The 20,652-nt window shown below is 43.8% G+C and overlaps 1 protein-coding gene across 1 annotated transcript in view; it reads left to right on the top strand.

The window, feature by feature from the left end:
- Nucleotides 1–7,840, top strand: part of PLPP4 (phospholipid phosphatase 4) — a 107,517-nt gene extending 99,677 nt beyond the window's left edge. Inside the window, exon 7 of the mRNA XM_019556274.1 lies at nt 4,768–7,840. Coding sequence (XP_019411819.1) covers nt 4,768–4,967 — 200 coding nt within the window. The 3' untranslated portion in view covers nt 4,968–7,840. The remainder of the gene's footprint in view (nt 1–4,767) is intronic.
- Nucleotides 7,841–20,652: the final 12,812 nt, after the last annotated feature.

Raw genomic sequence — 20,652 nt, 5'->3', positions numbered from 1 at the left:
ATCTGAATCACTGAATCAGTGCTGAATCGTCCAAAGCTGATTCAGCTAAATTGATTCAGGACAGCAATCCAAATCTCTGAATCGAATCACTGTCCTCCGAATCAGCTGAATCTGAATCAAATACTTCCCTATTCGCACAGGCCTAGTTAGTACCGCCATTGTTTGCCTCCCTACCACCAACACAGTATGCCTATATGACTTTGTAGTCCAGATTGCAGCAGCAGACTTTGCCCTCCTTGTCCCATATCCCCATGCAAATTCTGAGCTTTAAAATTGCCACTGGCCACTCTTTTGTTCTTCTTAATAATTGTACTATATTTAGAGAAATAGGCAAACCGCTACAGTACTGTGTCAGACAGTCAAACAGTTCATACATAACAGAGATCAGTTTTGAGCTCTATTTAGATTTGCAAACCTAATAAAATGCTGCTTCAGTTGTTGAGCAAATAGGATAAAAAAGCTTTTAATGCTTAGGTATAAATAGTATAGTGATGTATACTCCTACTGAGTATACTCCGACAAGTAGGGGACCTTGTCTTCTGGCCCCTACACCCTGTCACAAGCCCCACTATGGTCTGAGGGTTTGTGGGGTATCATAAATGTTTTATTCTACTCAGATGGCACTTGTGATTCTGTTCAAAAGCCCATGCTATACTGTATTCATTTATGTCTCTTTTATCATTGTATAGATTGTTACACTGACTGTATAGATCTTTATGCTTTTGGGCACGGTTTAGTGAAAGAACTGAGGGATGAATACTTAAGGACAATAGCTACTCCCAGATCCAGGCAGAAGGAAACATTATTGGGTTGAGCACCCAAAACATTGTCTGCCTGTAATGGGGAAATCCAACTCCTCTAAGAAAGGCCCATCACCCCCAAAAATACCAAGTTTCCCGGGAGAAAAGTTTCTGGAGGATTCTGTGACCCATGAGAACTATGACAGTATTGTGGAAGGTGCTGGCTTGGTGTTGTTTTAGGGGACCATCTGTGTCATATGCTTGGACCTGCGGTTTTTCCCCATGTTGGAGAAGGGTCCAAGGCTCCGGCAGCCAGGGCTGGCAGAATCAGAAGAAAGGTTGAGTTCTGGAGATACTGCCAGGACTCCCAGGAGGGCTTAGGTAGCCAGATGAGAGGGGATAAAGCTTGTCTGTTTATTCTGTCTTCAAACTTATGCTTAGTTTTGCTTGTATATAGGCCTGTGCGAAGCGGCTAGTATTTGCTTCGGATTTGGATGATTTGGGGGACAGCGATTTGATTCAGTGATTTGAATCACTGTCCCAATTCAATTTGGCCGAATCTCCGAATCGGCCAGGCCCATCCCCGACCTGCTCTCCCAGCCTGGCAATGGCTGCCCTGCCTGCCCCAGCTTCTGGGACTTGTTAAAAAAAAAAACCCTGACTCAGCAGGTGTTGCCGGGTGAGGGGCAATCCCTGCTGCCCCCCACTGCCCCACGCTGCATGGGGGCTCTGCACAAGCCCCCTGACCTGCCCCTCGCTCCCCCAACCCCGCCATGGGTGCCCCATCTGGGCCAGCTCCGGCCCTTTAAGGAAAACAAAAACCCAAGTAAACCCCTGGACTGACTACTCCTGCCAGGAGGAGGGTGATCCCTGCTGCCTCACGCCATGTGGGGGGCTCTGTATGAGCCCCTGAAGCCCCAAGGTCACTGCAGGAGCCGTGAGTCTGGAGCTTTCCTAGTTTTTTCTTTTTTCTTAAAGGGCTGGAGCTGGCCTGAGCAGGACACCCATGGAGGGGCTGAGGGAGCAGGGGGGCATTAAGGGGCTCATGCAGAGCCCCCCATGCAGTGGGGGGCAGCGAGGGACAGCAGGGATCAACCCCCCCACCCGGCAGCACCCAGTGAGCACTGGGGCTTCTTTTCAAAGTGCTGAGCTGGGGCGGGAGTAGGGAGGGGTCAGGGGGTGACAAGGTCCCCCTATGGTCCCTTCTCCCTGCCCCCAACGCCCCTAGTACTTACCGCCTCTCCTCTGCCCCTAGTACTTACCAGCCCAGAGTCAGCTGCAGCTCCGTGCTGCAGCCACCGGGGACTGTCCCAGTCCTCAAAGCTCTCCGCATCTTTTCTGAAGATGCAGAGAGCTTTGAATCAATTCAGACTTTTAAATTAGTCCCCTGATTCGATTCGGAGATTTGGCCACCGAATTAGGCCAAATCTCCTCCGAATCGAGTCACCACCTGAAGCTTTGTGTAGCCCTACTTCTATAACTCTTTTCTCCTACATAATGAATCCTTTTGTTGTTCTGTCTGCTTACTGATTGCCTGTGGAAAGAGTGATCTCTGGGCAAGTGATATTCCAGGCTAGCTAGCTGGTTCTGCAGTAAGGGGGCCCTAAAATGTCTATCACAACCCAAACTGGAGGCCACCTAGGGCTGGCAGAGAGTTCCCTGCTGCATCTGTGAGGTCTGGTATGAGGGCACTGGTGCTGAGGCTTGCAGGGATAAGGAGTTATTCTGGAGCAAGCCTTTGTCTGCCCCCTGACAAATAAAAGGACAGAGGGGAGACATTCAGGGCTCTGGGGGCATCCCACAGATGGGTTTGTGATGCTCCCAATGACTTTTTGGCATGTTGCATTTAATATTTGTTGAATTTTTACATAGATCATCCCCAGTAGAATAGTTTCTGCCTTATTGGAAGAAGCGGGTGGATCAGAGCCCTAAATGCTCTTTCTTTTGGTTCCACATATCTTCCCTTCTTGCCTGGTAGCTTGAAGAAAAAGGCTGGGGTGTATTTCAGGCACTGCCTAGCTTATGGTCTGATGGTGAAAGCACTCTGCAGGGATGCAAGAGACAGGTTCAGGTCCCTTTGGACTGAGAAGGCCAGATATCACAACTCCCACTCTGGCCTGCTAAGCTGAAAGGTGGGAGAGCACCAAACAGCTGCAAGTTGGAGAAAAATCACAATTAAAATTTTGGGGACTTATCCCGTATTATGCATATACCTGAGCTCAGAGGGGAAGTGTGGGCTATTTAAGTACCAATAAAATGTAAACTGCATGATGGACAAAATAGTAACTTAGGCAACTATGTGGCATTGATGCATGTAAAGGTTAAATAGGACATGGCCCTATATTTTTATCTACTGAAGTGGGAACTACATTCCCTTTTTCCTAATGTACAGCAGACTGACAAACTGTGAGATTTTATTCTAAATTACTCTTGTGTTATATTTCAGACAAGAAAAGCAAATTTGTATTGATTTGATTTCCTTTTCTTGGTAATTAACCACAATGATTTGGGTTTTTCATATGCTACAATTTTCTTCAAAGCAAATATGAAATCAATCACAGAGTATATAGTAGGCTCTGTTACATGCTCTGTAAAAAATTAAACCCAGTGTCATGTCATTCCTTTCACTTCCCTTTCAGTATTTTTGGCATGTAAATCTAAGAGAGTTTCATATCAGCAGTTATTTGGGGAGGAATTGTTTTTCTTGACCACTTGAAAACAAACATATTACCAAAAAAAAAAAAAAAAAGATCAGATTGATTACCAAGAAGTGGGTGGGAACTTAACAAATAACAGCATGATACCTTATCCCTGGAGAGACGGTACTTTTCTTAGAGAAGTTCAGTCCCACAACACCTCACTCTCCCCCACTTGCTGAGATAGCAAACCTCTGTGTTGCAAGGAAGATCCTTATCTCGTTTGCTGGGGTGGTGACACCAAAGAAAAAATATGCTTTAATGACCGTGCACCATTTAAACCCATACCTGTCAGTGGCAAAATAATACCCTGCCACTGGCAGGTGTCAGAGCTTTTTTGTCACCAGGCACGAGTGCAGGCTTGGAGATCTCCATTTGACGTCAGGGAGGAACAGGGAAATAAAGAAAAAAGTCAAACTGCTTAACTGGGATGTGTCTTTCCAACTATGTTAAGTTTCAAATGAGCTGATATTTTTAAATATAAAAATGCAATTGCACTAAGAAGAGTAAAAACCGTTTAGTAGGTAAATAGCCATATAGTATAGCTGAGTATTTGATCCTCTACCAGCATCAAATATGCTAGTGAGTTTGCACCTATACATGGCAGGCTTGGAGAAGGAAAACTCTTAAATGCACAAATGAATCTTACAGTGCAAACACTTATTAAGGAACACAAAAGTGCAGTGCAGATCACCATCTCTCCCCCAGCATCTTGCAGTCGTTCCACAGTTTCCCATGCATGTTGTGAGGGGACAACATGGGACCCTTAGTTTCATAGTTGGTAGGGTCGGAAGGGACCTGAGCAGATCATTGAGTCCGACCTCCTGCTATGGCAGGAAAGAGTACTAGGGTCAGTTCTCAGTTACCACGGTGCATCTGTATCCCGTGGTATGTTTAGGACCCTTCCAATGCCACGGCCACAAAGAACTGAGGCTCAGTGGGGAGAGAATCTGTCCCCTTGGCTCTGGAGCTGGTTTTGTAATGTCTAAATGCTCTTGACCTGTCTCTGCAAAAGCTTTGCATAGCTTAATGCAAAATGTTTAAAAATTATAAAAGCAAGTTAACAACAAATTGTGACCAGCTAGTATATCTCGACTTTTCCTGTAAGCCTCATAGGCCATCTTCTTGGAATGTAGCAGCCTGATTCCCTTTGATCTTCAACCTGCATATGAACATTTCTGGGTTCACGTCTGAAGCCTGTATGTACCTATATGACTTGCGTAGCTCCTGAGAATGCATGCTACCAGGACAATGCCACAGCTTTTATTTTCACAGTCATCAATATTTACTGCTGTTTCAATAATCAAATTTTTGTTGCTTTTCCTACCTAGATGCTTTTGTTGGAGGAGTCATTGGGCTCATTTTCGCTTATATTTGCTACAGACAGCACTACCCACCTTTGGGTAACACATCTTGTCATAAACCTTACGTCAGCCTCCTTGTTCAGAACTCAGCGAAGACAGAAGAGAGACCTACAGCAGATAATGCTACTGGCCTGCCTCTTGAGGGAATAACCGAAGGACCAGTATGACTAATGAATGGACAGGATGAACTTTTAGCCCTTCTCACACTCCTCCACACCAGTCTCTTAATATGATGTTTCTTATGGTACATTTGTTCTTTCTTTTTAATACTATAACACCCTTCTACTTTGAAAAGCTCAGCTCTTCCTTCATACTGTTTTCTTGTTCAGCTGTCCATTTTCAGTCTATTGCAAGATTAAAACAGAAAGTTAAAAGAAGGAAAATCTCACAGCAAAGTTAGTTAAATGAATAGCTTAGCAAGGATGTATCTGAAGATCCAATAGACCTGAAAATAGTTGATCTTGTGAAACGCTGAGTATTGCCTGGGAATTTCTGATTGCCTTGAACTCTCATAATTGCAGTGGGTGTTGGGGGCACTCAGCATTTTCGATGAGATAGCCAGCACCTGTCATAACCAACTCTTGGTCTGTTTCTTCATATAAATTTGATATGTAAGGAAAACATCCTTATGTATATCTTGTGGTCTTTTCTCATAATAAATCGTCACATGACAAGAATATTTTGTGCTAGACGTGAAGTTTTGGCAGGGTTCTTCTGAACTGCTAGTGAAATGGTAGTTTAAAAGTGTGAAGAGTTTGGCATCTGAAAAAGCCAAGCTTAGGCACATCACTTGTTTCAAAAGGACGGTGCTGACAGCAGAGCTATCCAAAGCTATTGAAATTGTCAGCTTGCAATAACACATGTTTATAGGGTGGATAAAAAACTGATATTAAAACATCTGGATTTTCCTGTGAGCTCTTGCAGCAATTTCTTTCAAAATGAAGTGAAACTTAATGACACCCATGACATCCGACAGGAAAAAAACCAAGAACAAAAACACGTGATCTAAAACTGTGAAGATGAAGAATCGCTATGTTTTCTGTTAATCTCGGTGTGCCACAATTGTCTGTGTTAAAGTCTCTAATGACACACCGCAGCAGTGGTGATTTCAAGGAACATAAGGACTTCGAGTTTGTGACCATTGGTTTTTCTGTTCATGAGTGCTTGTGTTAGTTTACAGCACTATAAATATACTTGGTGGAAGTCTGACAAAAAATGTTCTGTTTGATATTTTCTGCATTTTCAACTCACTTAAGGAGAGTGTTCACAAGGGGCATTTGTGGCCAGTCCAAAGCCCATTGAAATTCAAGGGAATATTACTGTTCTACTCTTTGTTGGCTTTGGATCTGGCCACTGGTGGGGAGGAAGTTAGCATGTGATGAACAATAGGTTTATTATTTTGAGGTTCGTATTTCCATGACTTATTTGTGCACTATGCAGTATCAAAAATACATCATGCTCCAGTGAAATGATTTATCCTTGGATGGCAGAGTGTTAAATTCCAGCATTTCCTTCAGTAGATGTATTCTGAAAGAGCAGGTGAATGTTCTCAATCACATCCTAACAGTCAAAGCGTTCTTGCCTGGATTGGCTGGTTAATACAATCAAGATAGCTTTGATAAACAATACCCATTATGGTGCTTTAGACTGGAGGAGACTGCTGCCATAGTTACTTTATACCTAATGTGTTCCTGTTGGAATATGTATTGGCCTTGTAGGCGTTTTGTGATTCAAACAAGTTGTGTATGTCTATGTAAAGGCTTGTCGTTCCTTTTTGTCAAAAGTAACAACTTTGTAGTTTGGTTTTGCTTTTTTTTTTTTTTTTTTTTTTAAGAAGTGCCATTCCCTGATTGGCAATGCTTGAATTTTTATAGCGAGGGAGAAATAAAAAAGTTATGAGCCCATTTTTAAAAATAAATTTAAAAAGCAATTGCACTCAAGCTCAGTGTACATATGAATGAAAAATGAAAAGAAACATAAAGGGGAAATGATCTACAAAACAACGTAACAGGGGCAAGTCCAATAGGGTTCTACACTTAAAACTTACGTAGCTGTGCCAGTAAGATGTATGATTTTATAACTGTGCCAGTAGAGGACCTAGTATAGGTGCAAGTATACTAGAATTACTTTACCTGCACTGGTATTACTATGCCAGATTGCACATTATAAGCACTGTTATGCTGCTTTAGTTGCATTTATATTAAAAGTTTTGCCAGTAAGTCTGCAAAACCATCTAATGCAGGGAAAAAAATCCCCCTAAAAAATAACACAATGTGATAATGTGTGATACTTGCCTTTCTATAGAGCTTTAAACCACTCCAAGAAATTCTGTAACAAGGATATAATTTTCTATTAATTCAGATAGGATGGTGGAAAGCCTTAGTACAAGGTTTTAATTTTTATAAATGATATAGGACTTTTCCCATTACCTTTGTGTTTCGGTAGGGGGAAAAATCATCTTGCAAGTTATACACAAACGTTTCAAAAACATTGAATTAAAATGGACTGTGAATGCATTCTGCATGTTTTTATAACGATTTGGCTTATTCTTAAAAAATGAGTAGGACTTCCAAAATGCGCGTTATAAATTCCCTGTATTTTAAAGGCTTTTGATACAGTAAACTATCTTCCCCTTATTAAGTTGGGATGTGAAAGGTTTACACAGCCTTCAGATGAATAGCAACTGTTAAAATGTTGGAGTATTAAATGTAATACAGCATAAATACTTACATTGCAAGATAAATGAGTGAAAGGACATAGCAAAGCATCAAAGAATATAGTATTTTTAATGGGGATATTTCAGTTGAAAGTCATAAAATAGACCATGTACAAGTTTTGATTAAATGTAATTAAAATTATGAAAGATGTAATGAAGTGAAACTTATGGAAGGATCCATAGGAGTTGTAATTACTAGTGGAAGTCAGTACAGGGAAGGCATTTTTGTGGATCAGTGTATTTTAATTTCATGCTCTCTTAATGTGAAGGAAATGTAATGTTGTAATGCACCAATAAAACTACACATGAATGTGGGTTTTTGTACATCTGCTTGTTATCATTTTTTTGGTAAAGAGAAGGTAACCAGTTTGGTTTCATTAGCAAACTTTACTGAATGTAGCAAACTGCCAGCTTCTCAGTAACTACAGTCATTTAGTGGCAAGCAGCAATTCTGAGAGCTATTTACTATTGCTGTATGAAAGGAGCTGCCCTTTTAGTCAGAATGTGCTATCCGCTTTTCATGCAGGAAAACACAGCATTTGTATCTTAGCCCTTGAAGTTAGTCTCAGATACACAAGCAGCTGAATCACAGCCCACCCCTTTGTCGGTGAAGTTCTGTATATCATAACATGCCAAAAATTCCCGACTTTATAAATCATCTGATTCAAGAAAAAATAAATATAATGGAAAACTGAGGGAAAATACCAAAACTCAGAGAATATTGGAACAATTATGAAACGGATGAACTTCAGAAAATAACTGCTTGGTGGAATGAGAGTACCAGAAGCACAGCCAGAAATGTTTATGTTATCTTACTCTCACATGTTCTTGACTATACATTCAGTTAGGGTCTTGACCACCGTTTTTCGTTCCATGACAGTATATCGTATTTAGTGGTGTATAAGTTGAGTTTTGAGGCCCAATCTTTAATTCTTGAAATTCAACCTCAATTTATATACCATATCACCACTCCCTGTGAGCGGCGCCAGGCTCAGCGCTAGGCTGGTGCAGCTGAGGCAGTGCTACTCACAGGGATGGAGGCAGCCAGCCGAGCGCTGAGCCTGGAGCCACTCACAGGAAATGGGGATGGAGCCAGGTTTGGTGCTTGGCTGGTGTGGCCCCATCCCCTGTAAGCGGCACTGCCTGGGCTGTGCCAACCAAGTGCCAAGCCCAGAACTGCTCACAGGGGATGGTGCCATGCCAGCTGAGCACCGAGCCTGGCTCCGTGTGTGCTGCCAAACTCCGAGGCTGGCTGTACCAGCCAAGCGCCGAGCCTGGTGCTACTTGCAGGTGATGAGGTTGGGCTCAATGCTTGGCAGTGGCACTTGCTATGGATGGGGCCAGTCTTGGCATGTGGCTACCGCGGCCTAGGCAGCGCAGCCCAGGTAACGCTGCTTGCAGGGGGTAGGGGCATGCCAGCCAAGCACTGAGCCTATCCCCGTCCCTATCCCCTGCAAGCAGTGCTGAGCTTGGTGCTTGGCTGTTGTGGCCCAGGTAGCACCACTTGCAGGGGATGGGGATGGAGCTGCGCCAGCTGAGCCCATCCACATTCCCTGTGGGTAACTCTGGCTTGTGTCCATCCCCCAGGTGCCCAGCCTGCAGTGAGGGCTTGCAGGGGCTGGTATAAGTTGACCCGATATTTCTAACCAAAAAGTTAGGTCGACTTACAAACCAGATCTACGAAATTCCTAACTTTTTGCATCAGAAAGATGGGGTCGACCATGATATACAGTGAGTACCTTCTAACAGGTGAGACAGCGATTGTAATTTTTTTCTTGAGAGATAGCAAATAATGAGTTGCTGGTAAAATAAATATACTTCTTTCTGGTTTTCCACTGATATAATTCCATTGACTTTGATGGACCCACTCTGGAGTTATACCCTACTGTGAGTATGAAGCCAAACTCTAAGCAGTTACATAATATCTGTCCATGTACCCTATTTCTCCAAATCCAAGGTGACCCTGAATTGCAAATGCTCCCTTCCCCCTCCCCCCCAATAATTAGAATCCCCACATGGGAAATGTCAAAATTAGTTAAAATTTTCCGTTTGTAGAATATAATTATTGGGGGGTCATCTTAAATTTGTCCCTTCCCCCCCCCATGATGGAGCAAGCAGCAGCAGGGGGGAGGTGGTGAGGAGGGCCTATGGCAGGGGAGTCAAGCAGCTAGATCCCTATCTCTTGCCCCCCTGCTGACTGTCTCCCCCCATTTTCCCTCCCCCATGCCTGCACCCCTTTGCTCTTCTCTGTGGTGCCTGTGACACCCCCCAGTGTCTGCCCTCACCCACCATTTCCTCCCCGCACCAGCTCCCTCTTCCCCTCCCCATTCCTCCGCTGGCACCTACCCCGAGTTCTAGGTGCAACTCCAGCCTCAAGCCCACTCTGGAGCACAGAGCACATACTGGCTCTGGCCCCCACTGGTTTTCTGGCTCTTGGCTGAGCTGGGCAACAGCAGGTGGAGCAGGGTCATATGATTTTCTTTAACCAGAACTGGGGCTGGGGTCAGAGTTGCTGCTGCCACCACCACTGCTGCCTAGCCAGGCCAGGTGGAAGGGGGTGGAGTGCCGCTGGGGCTGGGGCTGGACCCAGACCTGGGACTTGGGGTAAGCAACAGTGGTGGGGGTGGGGTCAGGCAATGGGATGGGGCAGAGGTGATGAGGGAGCAAGGCATTGGCTGTAGCTCCAACTCCAAGTCAGGGCTGAGGCTGGAACCTGAGCTGGAGAAGCCGCCTGCTCTGCTGCCGCCTTGTATTTGAATCCAAGATGAGGGACTTTTTTCCCCCCCCATGTTGAATGGGGGAAAACCCCCTCAATATTAAATTCAACTAAATATGGTACATCACCAGTATTTGATTTGACTTGCTTAAATTATTGGTAGCCAGAGGAGTTGGGGGGTCTTTTCAGCTTCTTTGATATGGTGCAAGGCAAAGAACCTTTAATAAAAGCTTTTGTCAGGAAAGCTGAACATCTTCCATTTGGGGTTGATACAAAGCAGTTTTTCTCCATTTTTTGGTTCAGCCACCAAAGTGAAAAATAAGTTGTTCTGATGCCTCTAATATGTAGGTAAAATGTAGGCTTCCAGTGAAATCAGTGGAAAGCTGTCATTGACTCTAGTAAGGATAGTACTGGTGATTCCTTCAGAGAGGTGTTCCAGTAAAGTAGAAAAGAAGAGAAAGAGAAGCTCACCTGTAATAAATACAGTAAAAGGAAATCTTATTCCATAATGTTATAATTCAGCTTCACACAGTGAGCCAAAATCTGCTGTGATTTATCAGTAGTACAGCTCTATGGAATGTAGTGAGTTATATGGAGCTAAGCTTGATACAAAATTTGGCCTGTTAATATTGAAAAAGCAATTTACATTTCCATAGCTTGAGACCTAATCACAAAGAACTATGAATTGATGTTACAATACAATTCACTGTATCAGGAGATGGATGCATCTGAGAGGCCTTTAATGTAATCTGACTGCTGCCAACAACAGCTGGTTGGAAAGGAGGGGGGAAGGAAGGAAAACCCAAGGAGTGAAAGAAGATCAAATAGAATTTGAGTGGGCAGCAAAAGAAAGGAGCTCCCTGTAAGCCGGGGAATAAAGAGGAGGAAGAGACTCGTAGGCAGAGGGAGCACTGGCAGCAGATCCAAGAATATCATCAGTGTCAGTAGAAGCCATTGCCAGAGGACAGTAGTAGCTGCCAGAAAAAAATAATTAAAAAGAACTAATAGACAAAAGAAGAAATAAAGAAAGGGCCTGTGACCCAGTTAGTGCTCAGTTGTAAGATGTCATCATGGAATCAGACCTGAAGAATTGCACTGCACATGTGTGCACAAATAATTGAGTGAAAGAGAGAGGGAAGGTGATATCTGTCTTTAGACAGAAATCCCTAGATCATAGTTTCCTTGTAAGAGCAAGGAAATACCTTTAACCAATGGAAATTCAGACATCTCCAATATGTTGGCTCCCTTTGAAATCATTGACTCTACTGAGATCAGGAAAGCATCAACAGCCCTTTCATGGAGGTGTGAGTACATGTACTGCACTGCAGAAAAAAAGGACCTGCAAAAAAGAGCACCCTTTTTCGTTTCATCTAGGCTAAGTACAGATGGTTAAGAAGCCCAAGTCTGAATCAGTTCAATCTTGGCCAGTTAATTTAGGCTGTGTAGATTGAATTGATAAGCAAGCGTGCAGACACTCGCTTCTGATTCGGAAAATGCAGCCACATGCCTGCAGTGGTCCAAGCCAGAAGCTGGTGGGGGGCACTAGAGCACGCCTCTCTGCCTGGCTGGAGCCAAGACTAGCCTGTCCACCCTGCGAGGGGGAGGTTTGTGGGGGACCTGCATCCTGGGCTGCTGGTGGACTGTGAGTTAAGTTGAATCTGGAGGGGATCAGGGACAGAAGTTCAATTGACGAATTTAACTTAAATCAGTTAAGTCTGCTACTACATCTATCCAGGTTTATCTTAAACTGGTTTGGGCCATTTGGAATTTGTAGTGAACTTCTGTGATGTTACAGATTTGAACCAGTTTTAAATCCCTTATACCGGTGTAATTTCAGAACGTAGCCCCAGTGAGCTAAAATATGCACTGGTGCATTTTGTGAGCTGAATTTTAGCCAGTTACTGTTAAAAAGCAATTACATAATTGCTTCCATAGCTTGACACCTAATCATAGACAACTGTGGACTGATGTTACGTTTTTACTCCTTTATAACTTTATAACTCTCTGTCTGAGAAAAAAAATATATAGGTCCAAATTCATCCTTACCCTGACTTGATGGATGAACTTGACTCTCAGAAAAGTATGAACTGGCTCTTCCTCACCCATAGAGAATCCCCCTGGGAGGCCGCTTTGGAGGTGAGGAGCTAAGGGTCCAGGAAACACTCTGTGGTCTTACTCAATGTTTCCCAATGGGTTTCCTTTCAGTAGGAAAGGATTTGTGCACTTTAGTGCAGAGTTGGCAGTGTCTAAAGGCTGTGGGCTCTGTAGGTCTCCACAGAAGTATATACAGTCTACTGTAGATATAAAAGCATTTGCAAGGAAGGCTGTGCTAACCTTCATGGATAGCGAGGCTATTGTGCTGGCAGCTAGAAAAAGGGACCCACAGTAAGAATGAACACTGCTACAAGCAACGTGCGTTTGTAATGGCATATCCACCTGGATTTCTCAAGGCATAGCTGGAGGCAGTGACAATGGGTGAGAGATTTTTTTCTATATCTTGGCATTGCCTTCAAATTTATGCAAAGGAAATAAGCAGTTGAGTTGGGGATTAAATGCTACGGAGACATGATTTCTTTTCATGATGGGCTTTTTCTAGCCTTTCTGCTGTCAAGGGTGAAGAGGCCAATCCAACCCTTAAGAATGACAGAATGAGAGAAAGTCAAACTAACATGCTAAAAGGTTTATGTTCTACCTGTATAATAGAAAACATAAATTTTTGAGAAGTAAAACCTCTTTTCTTGCTCCTCTACATCTTCCAAACTAAGAAAAAATTTGCTTCCAGGAGAAGTTAGCACTGAGCATGTATATTTTTACCAGTAATTGTCATTAGCCACAGAATCTAAACTATTATTTTCCCTCCCAGTGCTTTCTTTTATAATCCTTTTGATGTCCTCTCAGGCATATCTATTTATTAAATACATGCTGGATACTATGTACTATAAATTCATTATACAAAAAATAAGGTTTAAAATAATCCAGTTCCCCAAATAATGTCTTAGGCAGGTGCACCACAATTTCATTTAAATGAAAATGTTATTCATAACCATGTGGTAATGTAGTTAGTAAACTTTAGCTAACAGTTTCTGAAATGTTCAGCATGGAACAAATTGCAACTCCAGAAGGAACACAGCCAAAATAGCTAAATAGTAATGCAGTGGTGGATTATGTATACTCAGGTCAGTCGGAAATACTTCTCTTACAAACTAATGACTTGGGAAATAGTTGATTTAGATTTAACCGTTTATTGCAAATTATGGAATTATATGATTTAAAAAGGGTTGATTTTTTTAGAATTCAATCTGTATGTAACAGTTGCTCAGCATTGCTCTTTTTGATTAAGAATACTGTCAGCATTTAAAAAGCTGTTGGGTTTTCGATATTATTCCATCTTTTACTTTATTGTATTTTTACATATTTTGTCTCTTGCCTGCCTTTTTGATGTACATTCTGCATTAACTTAGGATGATTTCTACATCATGCTCCCAGGAGGTTACAACTAAACTAAATGTACCCAATATAAAAGCACCTGTTTACAAAAAAGTGCAATAGATTTTCTTTTCCAGTGGATGCATCTACACATGTGCATTTACTGTGCAGTAAATGAAATTATTGTGCAGTATAAGTGCATGTCTACATGTGTATTCCCATACTGTGCAGTAAATTTAGTGACTTACACTGACTGGAACGTAAATTTGGTACCTGCATTATGCATGCCCGATTAGTGACTGCGCAGTAATGCACATGTAAACACCTTACTGCACAGTAACACTGTGTGGGGAGACTGACAGGACTAACTTTAGTCCCAAGTCAGTCCATACACAGCGTTAATGAGCTTCAGTCCCTATACATGTAGATGCCAATACTTACTGCACAGTAAATTTGAACCAGCATAAATGCATGTGTAGACATGCCTACCGGCATTAGAGTCAGGAATCATTCTCCTACACAGGAACATACCCAGAGAGAATAGAAAACCTCATAGCTCCATCAGGAAGTTAAAATCTGCTCCATCTCCATGAAGATGACCATGGGACATTGTCCACTACAGCCAAATTAGAAAGGGGAGAATTTAGGAAGATGTAGTGGAGAGCCCTGCTGCCTAATCTCTTGCTCTGATTGTCTTTGAGGTAGCAGGTGGGGACTTTGCTAAATCTCAGCAGAACATGGATATAGACCATGTATAAAATTGCAATGACAAGACAGTGCTGATAGTTTATGATACACTAAAATGAAATGAGATTCAATCCCCATGTGCCTAGATAATTCAGCTGCTGGATTGGTTCTATAAGTTTTTATTAAACTCACAGAAACAGCCAGAAAGCCTGCACCTGGGGCTAGAGAATCCAGAATAGCTATGCAGAAGCCAGTTAAGTCACACAAGGCTAAGTGAGCCAGCTTCTGGAAAAAAAAAAATTCAAAAAAGAGAAGTACATATAGTATAAAGTAATGCAACTTCCTGTAATCCCTGCAGCAAAGCATGAATGAGGCATGAAATAGAAAACCTGCACAATGCGATGAACAGGTAAAAACAAATCTGTGATGTACTGAATCAGTTTGTGTGTGTTGTTGGGCATCCAACCTACAACACAATAATGAAACACAACTAACTACCTAAACATTCATGCTCCTAGAATGCAGATTGCCTATTGGATATTGGATGATAATTTCAAAACTGCTAAAGGATTTACAAGCATAAATCTCATAAATTTCAATAGGAATAGTAGGTCTAAATCTCACTAGCAGCAGTGGTGATGCGTAGGGGGTGCACGTGCACCTCCTGAAAGTGCTGGTGCACCCCCTGACAGGCTGTGCTCCCCATTTAAGCCATGGGTGGGGGAGGGGGAGGCGGGAGCACTGGTGCCCTCCAGCAAGCACTGGCCGGGGAGTGGGAGTGCCACAACCACCTCTGGGAGCACCACAGCCTCTTCCAGGAGTGCCATGGCCACTTCCCGGTTGGTGCAATCAGCCGCGGAGGACCCCCCCGCCGTCAACGGGATTGGCCACTGGGGGACCCTCCACCCCAGTTGCTGGGGGAGGGGGGCACCTGCCCTCTCTGACTAAGGTGACACTAGTCGCCCATACTAGCAGCTTTAAAAATCACATCCACTGTGTGGTGGGCCCACTGCAAATTTAGTAAACTCATCCTGATTAATAAATGTTCCTCCCCCAACGGGGTTTTCTTAATGTATCTAATGTACGTCTAATATTAAGAAATCATTTATTCTGGTCAAGTTATAACAGACATATGCATCTAAATTTAATTTTTTAAGAAAAACAAACCAAAGCAAGACAGAACAATAAACAAAACAACCCACTAAAGGCCTTTTAGAGCTCCTCCAGGTCCATCCTTCGACTCCATCTACCAAGTCTTTATTCTAAAAGAGAAAGCAAATTAAAACGGAATTTTTCTTTGGGGGTCAGAGTATTTGCTCTCTCCTTATCCTTGATGTTGCTCAAAGGACTTTAAAAGGCTTCTTTGTGTTGCTGCTCAGTCCCTGCACTCATTTCCTTCTCACCTGTGTTTTCTGATGCCAATAATTTGACTGACTTAATCCATCCTTTGAAAATTTCTCCTTTCGAGAATGAAAACCTGTTGTATTGTGGCTTGACTTCTGCAAATCTGGCTTCTGCGCTTTGGTGAAATACATAAGCAATAATAAATTTTGAACAAGATTTTTCTCCCCCTTACTGTTGCAAGCCAGACCACAAACACCAACGAGTTTGTGCACTCATATTTGACTGTGGTGAATAGCTTATAGCAACCTGGATACCCAAATGTCTGGGCAAATACTGTTTTGCCCTGACTCAATAGACAATGGAATTGGTGCAGGTCTATTGTTCAGGGAGTCTGGACAGGAAGTTTTCGTCCCTTAAATATAACAGAGCACTGCTTTGCGGTATTCCATCTGTGCTAACAAATATGTCTGAGACTAATCAGGGATTCTGGTTTTCTCTGTTTAAAAATTGCAAATTCTCTGATAAAAACCCTTAAATTCTCTGATTAAAAACCCCAAAGTTTGTGATTAAAATGAAATACCACTATATATATAGGTATCAATTGAACACAATGTTTTATTGGGTTTTTTTTACAATTTTAAAGTGATTTTGAAGCCTAACAGTGCCTCAACAACTAAAATAAAATAAATTCTAATTACCTATACATTTTGGTATTTTATTTTTGGTTTTTTATCGTGGAAAATCAGTGCTGTCCTCCTACCCCCTTTGTTCACCAGGACACAAGTCCGGGCCCCCTCACTCCCCATCCACAGCCTCCCCACCCTTGCTGGTGGCCCTTGCTACCCACAGCCCCAACACCTCTAGCCCTGCTGGAGTGGGCTCCCTGCTGCCAGGGATACAGGGCCGGGGGCCTGGGTCCGCAGCCCCTTCCCCCTACAGCGGCGCCTGAGCCCTGGCTGCTGCCACAAGTGGAGTGCAAAGCCTAGCTCCTCCTCCCCCATGGACAGCACAACCAGAGTGGAGCCTGTGGGGGTGGAGGGGTATGGGCTGGCTGCTTCAGGCTCACCATCCTTCTGCCCTTCCCCTGGGGCCTCCACAGTTCTGCAGGTGGGACTTGGCATAGGAGCCCAGAGCAGGGCCAGGTGGTGCTGCTGCAAGCCCCACACCACCATGGCAAAGTGCCCCCTGCCCTCCACAGCAGTGAGGGACACAACTCGGCTGCTGCTGGGCAGTCAGGGAACACTTCACCAGGGTGGTGTGGGGCTTGCAGCGGCAAGGAGCTTCCTTGCCCACCCCTGCTCTGCACTGCCACTCTGGATGCCACCCACTGGGTTGCAGAGGCCCTGGGGGGAGGGCAGCAGGGGGGGGAGCTTCCAGTGGGCAGTCCACACCCCCTCCCACCCTGTGTACAAATCAGTGGGGCACATGCCTCTCTACCCTCCTGGGCGTGCACACAACAGCCGGCAGCCAGACCCTCCTCCACCCCCTAGATAAGCCACCCGCAGGTCTGTCCCTCTCCCTGCCAGGGTCCTGCCCCAAGCCCCGTACACCTCCCCAGCTGGGTAGCAGGCCCAGCCCTGCCCAGCTCCCTCCCTTCATCCCTCCCTCGGTATGGGGGGCCTCAGTTCTCCCTCCCCACACCAAACTTACCTGTGGGAGTTACTCTCCCAGATGCCTGGCAGCCATGTGCAGGTATGAGCATGCACATGCACATGGCATCCCCCCCCGATCACCCTTCTGCTCGCCTCAGCCCCTTGCAGGCTGGAACTCTGCCAGCCTGAAGAGAGGTTTTTGTAAAAGTAGAAATTCCATGTATTTGTCTGTGAAAATGAAAAATCTGTGTTTTTCTCAGTCAAAATGGAAAACCTGCGCTTTTTTCTGTTTTTCCATAAGAAATGGAAAACCTGAATTCCTGCTAATCATGCATAAGCTAAACCCCTAGAATGGACTCTCTAGCAGTTCTAAGACCACTTGGGTGACAACATATTGGCTCCAGGGCCTCTGAAATGCATTAATTTAAGGGTACCATGGGTTTGGATCCCCAGTCCAAATCATTGGGCCTCCCATGATGCCACACATGCATGTCAAGAGGTTTGGGGATCAGATCCTAATTGCACCCTTTCTAGTTGCCACTGTTCATAACTGGAGGCTTTTCTTGCACTGGCAAGTTGAAAGCTGAGTTCCTGCACTCTTACATGTGGAGCTGACAACTGTGGGCTCTCTCAGGGACTGCATGGGGTCTTGAACTGGCCCTAGTGTGGTTTAAGGCCCTGGGGCTGACAATCAGCTGATTGGCAGCTCAGGCCAGGTTCCTGACAGGGCTGGGACAAGTCTGAGATGCTTGGGCAGTCCCCAGCCAGAGCCAACAATCAGCTGATTGGCAGCCCCAGCTCTGACTTGTTACGCCTTCAATTTAATATGCAATACAAACCAGATGTAAAAGTATTCTATATTATATGTAGAACACCTTTATGGCTGCTTTGCCTTTTTATGATGTCTTAAATTGGGTGCATGTATAGCACTTTTTCCATTTATGCCATGATTAACACATCTATCTCAGCATATATATACATGCAGAAGGGGCCTAGGACTTCTCTGTAGCTCAGGCATGGATGTTCTGTTTCTGCTTAGCAACCCCGTGAAATGTGCACATACTGAAGTGGTATACAAAGACGAAGACTTGCACACAAGACACTCAAGAGCTGGGAAATCTGGAGCATTTTACCTAATACAACCACTAAAATAAGAACGTGTGACATCTGAGTAATATTAGTTGTATTGGAGATCGTTATGAATAAATAATGGAAAGCTATAATGAGAAGATGATCTGGAATACTCATATTTCAATAAACACATTTTTAAAATCCTTTCCCTATCTGAGTTTTTTAATAGAAAAACTGATTCTCATATGTGTGGGTTTAATTTTCAATATTCAGCACAGGTATTAATGCTTAAGAGCTATCATTAATGTAGTAATCATACATCCTAAGCAACAATTACCCACGCAACATAATTGTAGCTCTTAAGAGACCAGATTTCACAATGGAAGTGTCCATTTAAATCCCAGCTCTACAGTGCAGCAAGGGAGCTTGTATTATTCCTGAAGACCTGAAATATGAGGCATCTCACTCTTAAAACATGAGTTGCTTGTGAGGCAGTGTGTTCACTTATATAATTCTAAAAATTCTAGTTAGGGCTTAGAATGACAAATTTTCCAAGTCCTTCCCAAAGAACCACATCTGCCACGATGCCTACAAAAATGCAGCCTGCTGTAAAACCAGGATCAAGTTAACATCCCTTCTCTGAAACCGCTCTATATTCTCTCCTTAAATTTCCTCAGATCTTAAGCAGCCTGGCACAGGTGTCAGATTATCCTCAGCCTAAGGTACCATGAAATGTAACACATTTTACTGAATAGGGATAGAGCATGCGTGGTAATGCTGATGTCCCTCAGGACATGTTTTGCCCTAATGAAATTATGTTACTAGCGTTATCCATGAAACACAGAAGCTTAGTAAAATATTTAGAGTCTGATTTCACTGATTGACATCTGCCCTAAATGTACACCTCTGTCACCGTACTGGAATTAAAAATATTCTGGTTATTCGCCATCTCTCAGCATCAGCTGTACAGAGTGCAAACAATTATGAAGAGAGAAAAAATCTGTCTAACTTCACTTCACTGGAACCTTTTGTATGAGAACCACTCCGTGTTGTGGGGCACCAATTCTGTCATCCTTATGTTGAGCAGCACCTTACTGGGCCCATTGAAATCTTTCATTGGGGAAGCAAGGGAGCCTTTCTACACCCCACAAAATTGGCCTTTAAAGCAGCTTAATTGCCCTTTTGCACTGCTTTAATGGCATTGTTGGTTGTATGTTCGGCGGTGTATTCTGCTTTAATGGCATTGCTGTTTGCAATGTAGAGTGGCGTATTCTGCTTTAAATGAATTTCGTACATAGCAAGATAAACCATCTCCAAGGTATTTTGGTTTGCTACCTAACAAAGTGCAATAGTGCACAGGGCACTGGAAGCCAACATGCTCGGGGCTTGGTGGGCCCCACGCAGCTCAGGGGCTGTGGGACCCAGCAGCAGCCCATGGAGGCAGGCTCTGCTGAAGAAAAAAGAAAGCAGTGAGCCTGTTTTTTTTTCCTTCTCTCCCTGGAGCCTGCTGCCTGCCTGCCTGCCTGCCTGCCTGCCTTGTGCAGGTGCTCTGTGCTTCCCTCCTGTTTGTGCGTGTGTGTGGGGTGCGGGGAGTGGTGCTTCCCTCCATGGCTGCAGCACCCTCTGGGACTGCTTGGACTGGGTGCCAGTGGGTGGGTGCTGTCTGGGGGGCCCCCATGCTGCTCTGGGACTGCTTGGCCTGCTAGCAGCTGCCATCCCCCCCCTGCCCCTGGTCACCAAAGAGGCAGGTAAGGATTGGGAACCACCTTTGTGTACATGCCATGGGGAATTAGTTTGATTTAATTCTCCCTAAATTAAAATGGTGTGTTAAAAAACCTACCATTTCAATTTAGGGAGGACTAAACTGAATTAAACCCCTGTGGCATGTACACAAAGGTGGTTTCCAATCCATTAAGTCCAGATTTCATTAATTCCCCATCACATAACGTCTGTGATACATCCCAAAAAGGACATATGTGATGCCTTAATCCAAGTAGTAACAAAACCCTTTGTCATTTGCCAGACACACATGCCAGTGATGTACCATCACACAAATGGAGGAGCTCCTTGGTCTTCTTGTTACCATAATTCCCCTTCGCTCTTGGGTTCCCTTACATGTAGTAGAGTTATTGGAACAGACAAGTCACCTCTTCACTCCTGCCAGCATTCTTATATGTAAATCAGTAATTTGTGTAATTCAGCATTTAGCTCTTCTAAATAGCTCTCAGTTGTGATGTGAGACAGATTAACTGCACAGTGTAGTTACATTCTTCTGAATTCTTTAGACAACTCATTTTATC

The sequence above is a fragment of the Crocodylus porosus genome, unplaced genomic scaffold, assembly GCF_001723895.1.
Source record: "Crocodylus porosus isolate Cpor-Errol unplaced genomic scaffold, CroPor_comp1, whole genome shotgun sequence".
Lineage (NCBI taxonomy): Eukaryota > Metazoa > Chordata > Crocodylia > Crocodylidae > Crocodylus > Crocodylus porosus.
The sequence above is the reverse complement of the archived record's forward strand: the minus strand, read 5'-3'. Positions and strand labels throughout refer to the sequence as shown.